Source organism: Nansenia antarctica, assembly GCF_963989245.1.
Source record: "Nansenia antarctica genome assembly, chromosome: 8".
Classification (NCBI taxonomy): domain Eukaryota; kingdom Metazoa; phylum Chordata; class Actinopteri; order Argentiniformes; family Microstomatidae; genus Nansenia; species Nansenia antarctica.
The window spans coordinates 3,354,538-3,369,104 of record NC_137678.1 but is presented as its reverse complement, the minus strand read 5'-3'; the positions used below and the strand labels follow the sequence as shown (position 1 = coordinate 3,369,104).

Sequence of the window (14,567 nt, the reverse complement as noted above, 5' to 3'; positions counted from 1 at the left end):
CACCAAATTATGTACTAGTGTATGTTTTCTGTCGTAAAATACAGACTTCTTTTAATAAATAAACAAGGTACAGAAATGAGTCACGCAATTTATTAATTACAAAAACAAAAGCAAGAAAGTGGTTACATTCAATGATTAGAAAATAAAGGAAACAGACAATACAGCATCATGACACCTTCAGACAACATGTTTCTGTGTCTCAGCAGAGGGTTTGTGTGTGTATGTGTGAGAGAGAGAGACATGAACACAACTCAGGCATCATTTCAGCAATATCCTTATTCATGACCTCGTCCAGTCTGGTGATTCTCCCGCAGAACATTCCCATGGTTGCCATGGTGACACACTTTCAGGCAACTTCCACCACCTGCCTCAGCTCCTCGATCAGCGGCACCAGTTCCTTCTCCAGACCGATGATCATACCTGCGTACCACAGGACAGCAGCATCACATCACCCACCGTCCTCCCCACCGCCCTCCCCCCTGGGAGGTGACATGGTCTGTTGTTGATGAGCGTGTGAGTGTGGTTGGTCTTCACCTCACCTGTGTTTGCACTACTGCTGGCAATGAAACTAATAAACAACGGCAACCGGTTGAACTGCACAATCTGGCGGGGAAGGAGACAAGACAAGATGATCAGTGAACAACGAGACTGGTCAGCTTTAACTACCATCATCCATTATCTGGGCACATTTAGCTTATTTGGAATCAATCAAAAAATATGAAATTCAGAGCAATGGTTTGGATTATAATTTCTGTCTCGTTTGCGTCCATTGCAAGTGCCGGCTGTCTCTTTACTTTCGTTTCCGGTAACCAAACTGTCATGTATGCATGCGGGTTGTTTCAAGTGTTTCGCAAGTAAACAAATGTCAGCACAGGTGTCAGATATGGGTCATATGTAGCACAGGTGTCAGATATGGGTCATATGTAGCACAGGTGTCAGATATGGGTCATATGTAGCACAGGTGTCAGATATGGGTCATATGTAAGACAGGTGTCAGATATGGGTCATATGTAAGACAGGTGTCAGATATAGGTCATATGTCAGACAGGTGGCAGATATGGGTCATATGTCAGACAGGTGTCAGATATGGGTCATATGTCAGACAGGTGTCAGATATGGGTCATATGTAAGACAGGTGTCAGATATGGGTCATATGTAAGACAGGTGTCAGATATGGGTCATATGTCAGACAGGTGTCAGATATGGGTCATATGTCAGACAGGTGTCAGATATGGGTCATACTGTATGTCAGACAGGTGTCAGATATGGGTCATATGTAAGACAGGTGTCAGATATGGGTCATATGTAAGACAGGTGTCAGATATGGGTCATATGTCAGACAGGTGTCAGATATGGGTCATATGTAAGACAGGTGTCAGATATGGGTCATATGTAAGACAGGTGTCAGATATGGGTCATATGTAAGACAGGTGTCAGATATGGGTCATATGTCAGACAGGTGTCAGATATGGGTCATATGTAAGACAGGTGTCAGATATGGGTCATATGTAAGACAGGTGTCAGATATGGGTCATATGTAAGACAGGTGTCAGATATGGGTCATATGTCAGACAGGTGTCAGATATGGGTCATATGTAAGACAGGTGTCAGATATGGGTCATATGTCAGACAGGTGTCAGATATGGGTCATATGTAAGACAGGTGTCAGATATGGGTCATATGTCAGACAGGTGTCAGATATGGGTCATATGTCAGACAGGTGTCAGATATGGGTCATATGTAAGACAGGTGTCAGATATGGGTCATATGTCAGACAGGTGTCAGATATGGGTCATATGTAAGACAGGTGTCAGATATGGGTCATATGTCAGACAGGTGTCAGATATGGGTCATATGTCAGACAGGTGTCAGATATGGGTCATATGTAGCACAGGTGTCAGATATGGGTCATATGTAAGACAGGTGTCAGATATGGGTCATATGTAAGACAGGTGTCAGATATGGGTCATTTTAAAAAGTAGTATGTATGTAAGCAGGCGTTACATTTTTTTTATATCATTTTTATCATTCTATGATTCTATAGTATAATATGATATATTATTATCATTCTAAGGAAAAAATATAATAAACATAGTATAAAGTGAAGTATACTATGTTCTTTAAAAAAAAAAAAAAAACTTTATAATTGTTTATAATTTTTATCATTTTATGATCATTCTATCATTCTATCATTCTATAGTATAATATGATATATTATTATCATTCTAAGGAAAAAAAATATATATATATTTTTTAAAAATAACATAGTATACTATTGTTACGTCCACATGTGTCTTATGGCTTGTGTTTTTGTACCTCACCACTATTTTCGTATTAAATCATTGCACTTTAGTTATCTTGTGTTGTGCCTTTTATTAGTTTTTCCTTACACCACAAGTGGCAACATTACATTACACCCTTTATGTTACAGCTCCCCCCTACACCCCCTAGACGTAGAGCCAGAAGATCTGGGAGTTCGTAATGAACTATGTACGAAAAATGGAAAAAAGAACATAGTATACTATAATAAACATTTTTTGGGGGACAGGCAAAAAAATGGAAGCTAGGCATTCCGTCCTTCAGTGTAAATGCAGCTGTAATGATGTAGCAACTGCAGACATCTGGCAGTTATAGACTGAAGGTATCTGGTATGTGTTCTAGCAGACTGCAGGTATCGGGTATGTGTTGTAGCAGACTGCAGGTATCTGGTATGTGTTCTAGCAGACTACAGGTATCTGGTATGTGTTCTAGCAGACTACAGGTATCTGGTATGTGTTCTAGCAGACTGCAGGTATCTGGTATGTGTTGTAGCAGACTGCAGGTATCTGGTATGTGTTCTAGCAGACTGAAGGTATCTGGTATGTGTTGTAGCAGACTGCAGGTATCTGGTATGTGTTCTAGCAGACTGCAGGTATCTGGTATGTGTTGTAGCAGACTGCAGGTATCTGGTATGTGTTCTAGCAGACTGCAGGTATCTGGTATGTGTTCTAGCAGACTACAGGTATCTGGTATGTGTTCTAGCAGACTGAAGGTATCTGGTATGTGTTCTAGCAGACTGCAGGTATCTGGTATGTGTTCTAGCAGACTGCAGGTATCTGGTATGTGTTCTAGCAGACTGCAGGTATCTGGTATGTGTTGTAGCAGACTGGTATGTGTTCTAGCAGACTGCAGGTATCTGGTATGTGTTCTAGTAGACTGAAGGTATCTGGTATGTGTTCTAGCAGACTGCAGGTATCTGGTATGTGTTCTAGCAGACTGCAGGTATCTGGTATGTGTTGTAGCAGACTGAAGGTATCTGGTATGTGTTCTAGCAGACTGCAGGTATCTGGTATGTGTTCTAGCAGACTGAAGGTATCTGGTATGTGTTCTAGCAGACTACAGGTATCTGGTATGTGTTCTAGCAGACTACAGGTATCTGGTATGTGTTGTAGCAGACTGAAGGTATCTGGTATGTGTTCTAGCAGACTGCAGGTATCTGGTATGTGTTCTAGCAGACTGCAGGTATCTGGTATGTGTTCTAGCAGACTGCAGGTATCTGGTATGTGTTCTAGCACACTACAGGTATCTGGTATGTGTTCTAGCAGACTGCAGGTATCTGGTATGTGTTCTAGCAGACTGAAGGTATCTGGTATGTGTTCTAGCAGACTGCAGGTATCTGGTATGTGTTCTAGCAGACTGCAGGTATCTGGTATGTGTTATAGTAGACTGAAGGTATCTGGTATGTGTTCTAGCAGACTGAAGGTATCTGGTATGTGTTGTAGCAGACTGCAGGTATCTGGTATGTGTTCTAGCAGACTACAGGTACCTGGTATGTGTTCTAGCAGACTGAAGGTATCTGGTATGTGTTCTAGCAGACTGAAGGTATCTGGTATGTGTTCTAGCAGACTGAAGGTATCTGGTATGTGTTCTAGCAGACTGCAGGTATCCGGTATGTGTTCTAGCAGACTGCAGGTATCTGGTATGTGTTGTAGCAGACTGCAGGTATCTGGTATGTGTTGTAGCAGACTGGTATGTGTTCTAGCAGACTGCAGGTATCTGGTATGTGTTGTAGCAGACTGCAGGTATCTGGTATGTGTTCTAGCAGACTGCAGGTATCTGGTATGTGTTCTAGCAGACTGAAGGTATCTGGTATGTGTTCTAGCAGACTGCAGGTATCTGGTATGTGTTCTAGCAGACTGAAGGTATCTGGTATGTGTTCTAGCAGACTACAGGTATCTGGTATGTGTTCTAGCAGACTGGTATGTGTTCTAGCAGACTGCAGGTATCTGGTATGTGTTCTAGCAGACTGAAGGTATCTGGTATGTGTTCTAGCAGACTACAGGTATCTGGTATGTGTTCTAGCAGACTGCAGGTATCTGGTATGTGTTCTAGCAGACTGGTATGTGTTCTAGCAGACTGCAGGTATCTGGTATGTGTTGTAGCAGACTGAAGGTATCTGGTATGTGTTGTAGCAGACTGCAGGTATCTGGTATGTGTTCTAGCAGACTGCAGGTATCTGGTATGTGTTCTAGCAGACTGAAGGTATCTGGTATGTGTTCTAGCAGACTGAAGGTATCTGGTATGTGTTCTAGCAGACTGAAGGTATCTGGTATGTGTTCTAGCAGACTACAGGTATCTGGTATGTGTTGTAGCAGACTGAAGGTATCTGGTATGTGTTCTAGCAGACTGCAGGTATCTGGTATGTGTTCTAGCAGACTGGTATGTGTTCTAGCAGACTACAGGTATCTGGTATGTGTTGTAGCAGACTGAAGGTATCTGGTATGTGTTCTAGCAGACTGCAGGTATCTGGTATGTGTTGTAGCAGACTGAAGGTATCTGGTATGTGTTGTAGCAGACTGCAGGTATCTGGTATGTGTTGTAGCAGACTGCAGGTATCTGGTATGTGTTCTAGCAGACTGCAGGTATCTGGTATGTGTTGTAGCAGACTGCAGGTATCTGGTATGTGTTCTAGCAGACTGAAGGTATCTGGTATGTGTTGTAGCAGACTGAAGGTATCTGGTATGTGTTGTAGCAGACTGCAGGTATCTGGTATGTGTTCTAGCAGACTGCAGGTATCTGGTATGTGTTCTAGCAGACTGCAGGTATCTGGTATGTGTTCTAGCAGACTGCAGGTATCTGGTATGTGTTGTAGCAGACTGCAGGTATCTGGTATGTGTTCTAGCAGACTGCAGGTATCTGGTATGTGTTGTAGCAGACTGAAGGTATCTGGTATGTGTTGTAGCAGACTGCAGGTATCTGGTATGTGTTCTAGCAGACTGCAGGTATCTGGTATGTGTTCTAGCAGACTGCAGGTATCTGGTATGTGTTCTAGCAGACTGAAGGTATCTGGTATGTGTTCTAGCAGACTGAAGGTATCTGGTATGTGTTCTAGCAGACTGCAGGTATCTGGTATGTGTTGTAGCAGACTGAAGGTATCTGGTATGTGTTGTAGCAGACTGAAGGTATCTGGTATGTGTTGTAGCAGACTACAGGTATCTGGTATGTGTTCTAGCAGACTGCAGGTATCTGGTATGTGTTCTAGCAGACTACAGGTATCTGGTATGTGTTCTAGCAGACTGGTATGTGTTCTAGCAGACTGAAGGTATCTGGTATGTGTTCTAGCAGACTGAAGGTATCTGGTATGTGTTCTAGCAGACTGCAGGTATCTGGTATGTGTTCTAGCAGACTGGTATGTGTTGTAGCAGACTGCAGGTATCTGGTATGTGTTCTAGCAGACTGAAGGTATCTGGTATGTGTTCTAGCAGACTGCAGGTATCTGGTATGTGTTCTAGCAGACTGGTATGTGTTGTAGCAGACTGCAGGTATCTGGTATGTGTTCTAGCAGACTGAAGGTATCTGGTATGTGTTCTAGCAGACTGAAGGTATCTGGTATGTGTTCTAGCAGACTGGTATGTGTTGTAGCAGACTGCAGGTATCTGGTATGTGTTGTAGCAGACTGAAGGTATCTGGTATGTGTTCTAGCAGACTGCAGGTATCTGGTATGTGTTGTAGCAGACTGCAGGTATCTGGTATGTGTTCTAGCAGACTGCAGGTATCTGGTATGTGTTCTAGCAGACTACAGGTACCTGGTATGTGTTGTAGCAGACTGAAGGTATCTGGTATGTGTTGTAGCAGACTGAAGGTATCTGGTATGTGTTGTAGTAGACTGCAGGTATCTGGTATGTGTTATAGCAGACTGGTATGTGTTGTAGTAGCAGATGATGCTATGGTACCTGGTATGTGTTGTAGTAGCAGATGATGCTATGGTACCTGGTATGTGTTGTAGTAGCAGATGATGCTATGGTACCTGGTATGTGTTGTAGTAGCAGATGATGCTATGGTACCTGGTATGTGTTGTAGTAGCAGATGATGCTCTTGTTCTTGCCGATGCCCAGCTTGCTGCCCTGGTCGGTGGCCATGGCGAAGGTGGACAGGAAGCCTGGCCGCAGGGCGTACTCAGGCGCGTTGTCATTGGCAACTAGAAGGGGACAAACCAGTCACACTGTGCACAACATATCTGTGATAGTTCAGACATGGATTTGAAAAAAGGTTATCAAAGGGGATTTTACACTTTTATTTTCTTCTATAGAACATTTTTCACACTGTTAAAAATATCAAAGGGCGAGCCACCAAGCAAGATTTAAACAACGGAGCAAACGCTTTAACGATGTCGATGACTTTATGTAAACTGGTGATATGGAAGACTCATTTCCATCCCTTGTATCTAAGATAACCTTGTCACATGCAACTAGTACTTGTCTATGATGTAGGACACCTGTGGTGTTTAAGATTTTTTTTTTTTTATCATTCTATGATCATTCTATAGTATAATATGATATATTATTATCATTCTCAGGAAAAAAAAAATGAATTGAAAAAAACTGAATCCCACAACCTGCAAAGCACTCGAGTCACTATACAAACAAACAATCAAAACACGAGACAAGAAGCCAAGACACTTTCACCACTGCACAATACTGAAGAAACACAACATTCTAAGCTGGGACAATCTGAAAACCTACACAAACCTCTGCCTTGTCTATAAAACTATCCATAATTTAGCCCCACCACCACTTAACACCTTAATCTCACGACCAGGAAGTACAGCACGCACCACAAGGGGTGTCACCAGAGGGGACTGCACCATCCCATTTAGGAGGAGTGCCTTTAGTCAGTCTGCCTGGTCAGTTAGAGGGGCACGTGAATGGAACCTGATTCCAGGGCACCTTAAAGAATTAGGCACCTTTAAATCATTTAGAAAGCACCTAAAACAGTGGATGATCAACACACACACCTGTCAACATTGAAATGTCCTGTCCTATACCTGTATGTCATGTGTACCGCCTGTCTGTGTACCGCCTAACATGTCTTACCTGTACAGTCTGTGTGCTTGTTTTTAGTCTGCTTACCGTGCGTATATGTTGCTTGCTTTTAGTCTGCTTACCGAATATGTACCCTCCTTTTAACCGCCTATGATTAATGTATGCTCTTTTAACCCCCTTTGTTATGCCCTTAAGCTAAATGCTTGTCCTGTCTACTTTTTTGTGCCTAGGTTTACCTATATTTTATCTTTTAAATGTACTTTTTTCCTCCAGGGAGCCGTATACAACATCATGGCATAGGGACTGCGGATGAAAACTAGCTTTCGGGCTAACTCTGGCGTATTTACAATTTATTTTTGTTTTATTAATATGCACTGTCCCTTGAATAAATAAATGAATCTGAATCTGAATCTATGTTCTTTTTTTCTTTTTTTTAATCACTTAATTATTTTATTTTTTTGATCATTTTGATCATTCTATGATCATTCTACAGTATAATATGATATATTATTATCATTCTAAGGGAAAAAAAAATAAGTGGAAAAAAATGGAAAAAAGAACATAGTATGTATGAACAAAGATGAAGCCATATAGTATTTAATTTGACTAACCTCAATTTCATTTCCTTATTTAAAATGACTGGAAATGCTGCAGACTGGCTTTAACTTTTGCAACTACACCATAATATGGGAAACATAATGGTCCTCGGTGGCTCAGGTGGTAGAGCACGGGGCTAACAACACTTAGGTTGTGGGTTTGATTGCCACTGGGCCCATAGATACTGACATGTATGTCATTGCAGTGTAAGTCGCTTTGGATGAAGGCGTCAACTAAAGGGCATACTGTATATGTGATGATGATGAAACAGATGTTACCTTTGATCACTGATTATGAGACAGATGTTACCTTTGATCACTGATTATGAGACAGATGTTACCTTTGATCACTGATTATGAGACAGATGTTACCTTTGATCACTGATTATGAGACAGATGTTACCTTTGATAACTGGGACTCCATCCCTGTCTGTCACCACGATGGCATGAAGACCCTCCACACTGGGTAAGGAGAAGAAAGGCAGCACATTAGTAAGTAAGTAAGTACAATGATTTATACAGCACCTTTCCCAGACCAAGGGTCACAAAGTGCTTTACATAACAAGGAGGAAACACAAATAAAACACAAATATTACATTACATATAATAGTTATAGCTAAGCCCAAATGCACACCACACAATACACAGTAGGCCTAGCTACTGTATTATTGTACTATTTGTCAGGTGAGATAAAGAGCGGTTTAGCATAGATTTCAGAAACATTTGACAAGCTACTAGTACCAACGGGATCAATCAACCACCCATAGCCTAACCATGTGACAAACAACCATACCTTGGTAACTGTTTATACAGGTACCTCTTCAAGTCCTGCAACAAAACAAACATCATTTGATTTGACAAAGTAGATTCAAGTGATTCAACCCTCTCCTCCTCAACCCTCCTCCTCAACCCTCTCCTCCTCCTCCTCCTCCTCAACCCTCTCCTCCTCCTCCTCCTCAACCCTCTCCTCCCCTCCTCAACCCTCTCCTCCCCTCCTCAACCCTCTCCTCCTCAACCCTCTCCTCCCCTCCTCAACCCTCTCCCCTCCTCCTCTCCTCCCCTCCTCAACCCTCTCCTCCCCTCCTCAACCCTCTCCTCCTCAACCCTCTCCTCCTCCTCCTCCTCCTCAACCCTCTCCTCCTCAACCCTCTCCTCTCCTCCTCCTCCTCTCCTCCTCCTCCTCAACCCTCCTCCTCCTCAACCCTCTCCTCCTCCTCCCCTCCTCAACCCTCTCCTCCTCCTCTCCTCAACCCTCTCCCCTCCTCCTCCTCCTCCTCCTCAACCCTCTCCTCCTCCTCCTCAACCCTCTCCCCTCCTCCTCAACCCTCCCCAACCCTCTCCTCCCCTCCTCAACCCTCTCCTCCCCTCCTCAACCCTCTCCTCCCCAACCCTCTCCTCCTCAACCCTCTCCTCACCGCCTCAACCCTCTCCCCTCCCCTCCTCCTCGTCCCTCCTCCTCCTCCTCAACCCTCCTCCTCCCCTCCTCAACCCTCTCCCCTCCTCCTCCTCCTCCTCAACCCTCTCCTCCTCCTCCTCAACCCTCTCCCCTCCTCCTCAACCCTCCCCAACCCTCTCCTCCTCCTCCTCAACCCTCTCCTCCCCTCCTCAACCCTCTCCTCCCCAACCCTCTCCTCCTCAACCCTCTCCCCTCCCCTCCTCCTCGTCCCTCCTCCTCCTCCTCAACCCTCTCCCCTCCTCCTCACCGCCTCAACCCTCTCCCCTCCCCTCCTCCTCGTCCCTCCTCCTCCTCCTCAACCCTCTCCCCTCCTCCTCCCCTCCTCAACCCTCTCCCCTCCTCCTCAACCCTCTCCTCCCCTCCTCAACCCTCTCCCCTCCTCAACCCTCTCCTCTCCTCCTCCTCCTCTCCTCCTCCTCCTCTCCTCTCCCCTCCTCCTCCTCCTCAACCCTCTCCCCTCCTCCTCCTCAACCCTCTCCCCTCCTCCTCCTCAACCCTCTCCCCTCCTCCTCCTCAACCCTCTCTCCTTCTCCTCAAACCTCTCACCTCCTCAACCCTCTCCCCTCCTCCTCCTCATCCCTCTCCCCTGGTCCAGTCTGAGGGCTAGGTACTAGGTACATGTCATAGTCATCAACTCCATGGATAGAAACACTGACTGTTCTACTTACATCAGCCATGATGGTGGCCAACGTCCGCGTCTTCTACTCCACAGTCAACAACTAGGGGAGGAAACAGACCAGGTTATGTCTACCAACAGACTAGCTTATGTCTAACACACTACCTTATGTCTACCAACACACTAGCTTATGTCTAACAGACTACCTTATGTCTACCAACACACTAGCTTATGTCTAACAGACTACCTTATGTCTACCAACAGACCAGGTTATGTCTAACACAAACTCTGCTGGACGTGGAGTAGTACTAGTGGAGTAGTTAAGTACTAGTGGGGTAGTACTAGTAGAGTTAGAGTAGTTAAGTACTAGTGGAGTAGTACTAGTAGAGTTAGAGTAGTTAAGTACTAGTGGAGTAGTACTAAGTGGAGTAGTTAAGTACTAGTGGAGTAGTACTAGTGGAGTAGTTAAGTACTAGTGGAGTAGTACTAGTGGAGTAGTACTAGTGGAGTAGTTAAGTACTAGTGGAGTAGTACTAGTGGAGTAGTTAAGTACTAGTGGAGTAGTACTAGTGGAGTAGTTAAGTACTAGTGGAGTAGTACTAGTGGAGTAGTACTAGTGGAGTAGTTAAGTACTAGTGGAGTAGTTAAGTACTAGTGGAGTAGTTAAGTACTAGTGGAGTAGTACTAGTGGAGTAGTTAAGTACTAGTGGAGTAGTTAAGTACTAGTGGAGTAGTACTAGTGGAGTAGTTAAGTACTAGTGGAGTAGTACTAGTAGAGTAGTTAAGTACTAGTGGAGTAGTACTAGTGGAGTAGTTAAGTACTAGTGGAGTAGTACTAGTAGAGTAGTTAAGTACAAGTGGAGTAGTACTAGTGGAGTAGTACTAGTGGAGTAGTTAAGTACTAGTGGAGTAGTACTAGTGGAGTAGTTAAGTACTAGTGGAGTAGTTAAGTACTAGTGGAGTAGTACTAGTGGAGTAGTTAAGTACTAGTGGAGTAGTACTAGTGGAGTAGTTAAGTACTAGTGGAGTAGTACTAGTGGAGTAGTTAAGTACTAGTGGAGTAGTACTAGTGGAGTAGTACTAGTGGAGTAGTTAAGTACTAGTGGAGTAGTACTAGTGGAGTAGTTAAGTACTAGTGGAGTAGTTAAGTACTAGTGGAGTAGTACTAGTGGAGTAGTTAAGTACTAGTGGAGTAGTACTAGTGGAGTAGTTAAGTACTAGTGGAGTAGTTAAGTACTAGTGGAGTAGTACTAGTGGAGTAGTTAAGTACTAGTGGAGTAGTTAAGTACTAGTGGAGTAGTTAAGTACTAGTGGAGTAGTACTAGTGGAGTAGTTAAGTACTAGTGGAGTAGTTAAGTACTAGTGGAGTAGTACTAGTGGAGTAGTTAAGTACTAGTGGAGTAGTACTAGTGGAGTAGTTAAGTACTAGTGGAGTAGTACTAGTGGAGTAGTTAAGTACTAGTGGAGTAGTTAAGAAAACTAATGTAACACTCTCATCTCGGGATTTACACGGCAAGTCAAATGAAGAACTACAAATCCCTGATCCTGATGACAGGGCGCTGACGTATGACTGCTCTGATGAATCCACCTCTATTTCATGATTTTTTCCCCCTATATAACGACGTCGATCAATGATCGTTGTTTGGCTGTGACTGGCCATCGGATTTGGGCTCCTAATAGCTCAAAAGTAATACTGTTTTCTTATTTTAGAGTATTAAAGTAGCAAAAACCACACATTTGCATTGACCGCCAATCAAACTTCTACCACCCAAAAAGGGGCGGGGACATGACGGGAGAGAAACGTACCCGGATGCGTTGCTATGATAAACACATACAACCACATGGGTTTGCTTTTCGCGTCCACGGCTTTGTTTTGCATCAGTGTGCTAAAAGTGGACAAATCGAGGACAGATAGTGGACAAATCGAGGACATTAGGAGATGGAAGCGTGTGTAGAGACAGTGTACACTGTTCAGGACTCCAGCTCTGACGATGAAGATCTCATTCAGCCTGAAAGGGACTCGGATTATCAAAGGTATGCACCTCTGTTAGGATTATCAAAGGTATGCACCTGTTAGGATTATCAAAGGTATGCACCTCTGTTAGGATTATCAAAGGTATGTATGCACCTCTGTTAGGATTATCAAAGGTATGTATGCACCTCTGTTAGGATTATCAAAGGTATGTATGCACCTCTGTTGGGATTATCAAAGGTATGTATGCACCTCTGTTAGGATTATCAAAGGTATGTATGCACCTCTGTTAGGATTATCAAAGGTATTGTTGTGTATTTATCTTATTGGTTATGAATCAAAGAACAGTTATTGAGTTTAAGACGATTTAATTAAAGTACAAAAACAGGGTATACATATACCAACACTGGAGCCTGGTGTCTGTTCTCCTCTGCTGGGCTGGCTGGATAAGAGGCCCCCCCTTGGGTCTCACCCTTATTTATCACAATATGCAAATACAGTCACAGGCCATAGCCTATCATCTTACCTAGATGGTCAAGAGGGCAGTCACCTGTGATGTCACTATGGCCTTAAGTCAGGGGGCAGGTCAGACCACAAGAGCCATTCCACAACACTCCCCCACAGCATATACAGGCCCATATCATATACAATCTATGCATGTGTGTGTGTTTAAGTAGAAATAAACTACATATTCGAAACTAAACGACCACAAAACAAAAACAAAAACACAAAACCCCACAAACTGCAACTAAGACACCAAAGAAAAAAAGAAAAGAAAAAATAAACAACAACAGACAGAAAAACTACACCAACACACAACACAAGAAACATAATAACACAGACCAACTCAGCACCAGTACCAGTAACCAAAAATATCATACAAACACAAAACAATCAACAATAAAAAAGAATCCTAAAAATAACAATACAAATTAATCTAACCACAGTACATCATACATATTTCAACACAAAAACTTCCAACGACCAACGTCTTCTTGTAACTTGCATCTTCAGAACAACCTTTACCGCTGTCTCAGATTGATAACCTTTCCTAGTCAGGAGCTTCTTCTTCGTTGCGCTAGGAACAGAACTTCTTTCCTATCTTTGTATAACCACCACATCACTTCTCAACTGACCTCAATCACATACGATATAGAAACAAACAAACAATACACAAATAATGACATTCAGTTATCATAACACATAATTCTCCAACAGTAAGCACAGGACAAAGGGAATGCATTAATGCATAGATCTTCACCTCAGGTGAGGACTAGTCTTCTGAAAAGTTCATCAACGTGGACTGAGTGACTGATTTTCCAAAAACAGTCAATGAGGCCCTGTCTCCTAAGAAAGTCAAAAATCATGTCTGCTATAATAGGTGCTCCTATCTTAGCAAAATAAGTTTCCCATGCCCCTAAGACCGTTTCCAGCCATGCTATCATCTGCTGTCCATTCACGTCGTTCCCTTTGATCTGCTGCTTCACTACCCTATTCATAGTCTTTAATCTTTTCCTAACTGGTCGTCGTCCGTCAGTGTCATTGAGGTTCAGGCAGTCGTCTGGTCCCCTCCCACGCACTTCACACTTTTACAAGAGTGTAAAAAAAAAAAAGGAAATTGTTTCAACTTGCATTGCTATCATCACAGCGGTCCGGTTGGCGCAGTGGTTAAGGCAGCCAGCTAGACTTCCAAAGGTTGCGTGTTCGAGACTTGAATAAGTGATTATTATTTTTAAAAAAATACATTTAACCGAATATTTCATGCAAAGGCTTCAAACACCATTGTAATCGTGTCAGTTCTTGTAAATTAGCCTGCACCATCATTTTATAGCCTACATACTTTTTTAGATGAGATTTTAGATTAGATTCAGACAACGAAATGCAATAAAAAAGTGTGTCTGAAGAGGGATTTGAACCACCGTCTTAAAATGACGAATAAATGCCATGGCAGCGGTCAATACCACTATGCCATCGTGACGAAATGGCTGTTAGTAGCCTACTGCTGATATCACCACATTAGTAAATATTCATTTATTAAAATATGAACATATAACAATAACTGGGGCTAGTATGACCAACGCATTTAATCGGTCAGCAATTTCTTGCCAAACCATTTCCCTCGCCTTGTTAATTGCGGCAGTATTACACTATTTTACATCTTATTTGTCGCCTTCATAAAGATCAATCTTCATTTCGACAGATCGACTCTTCGGGGCTCTTTATGTCTGCGTGCACGCGCCCATATGGAGGATTTCTAAGCCGGTGTTCTGTGAACACTCTTGACACAAGCCTGATCCTCGTTCGAGGAATCACCTGAGGCTTGAATTCTAATCCCGAGTTGCCTGATCGCCTGATTCATTTTAATCGCCGATATACTAATCAACGTTAGTGGAACGGCCCCCAGGTGTGCCAGAATCCAAAAGTCCCAAATAATAATCCCAGGAGGGAACAAACACACAAGTTAAATGCCAAATGATGATGACATGATTGACACCAGCCGGTCGTCAATCATCCCCCATCTACTCTCCACACAGTCCTGCAGCGCCCTCTACAGGCCAGACGCTGCATACTCCCCACAAGGGGACTATGCTTAAAAAGTGGTGTAATTTCTGAATGGTAGAACCAA

General features: G+C 43.2%; 1 protein-coding gene across 1 annotated transcript; it reads right to left on the bottom strand.

Annotated features, from left to right (window-relative positions):
• Positions 1-346: 346 nt before the first annotated feature.
• Positions 347-10,074, bottom strand: LOC308163626 (ragulator complex protein LAMTOR3-like; the record flags this gene model as incomplete). The annotated part of the gene is made up of 6 exons (XM_080537802.1): positions 10,022-10,074; positions 8,691-8,725; positions 8,301-8,359; positions 6,324-6,457; positions 540-603; positions 347-420 (listed from the first exon to the last, which is right to left on the bottom strand). Exons 1-6 carry the CDS (start codon positions 10,028-10,030, stop codon positions 347-349), a joined length of 375 nt encoding a protein of 124 aa, XP_080393928.1. The 5' UTR covers positions 10,031-10,074.
• Between the last annotated feature and the right edge of the window lie 4,493 nt (positions 10,075-14,567).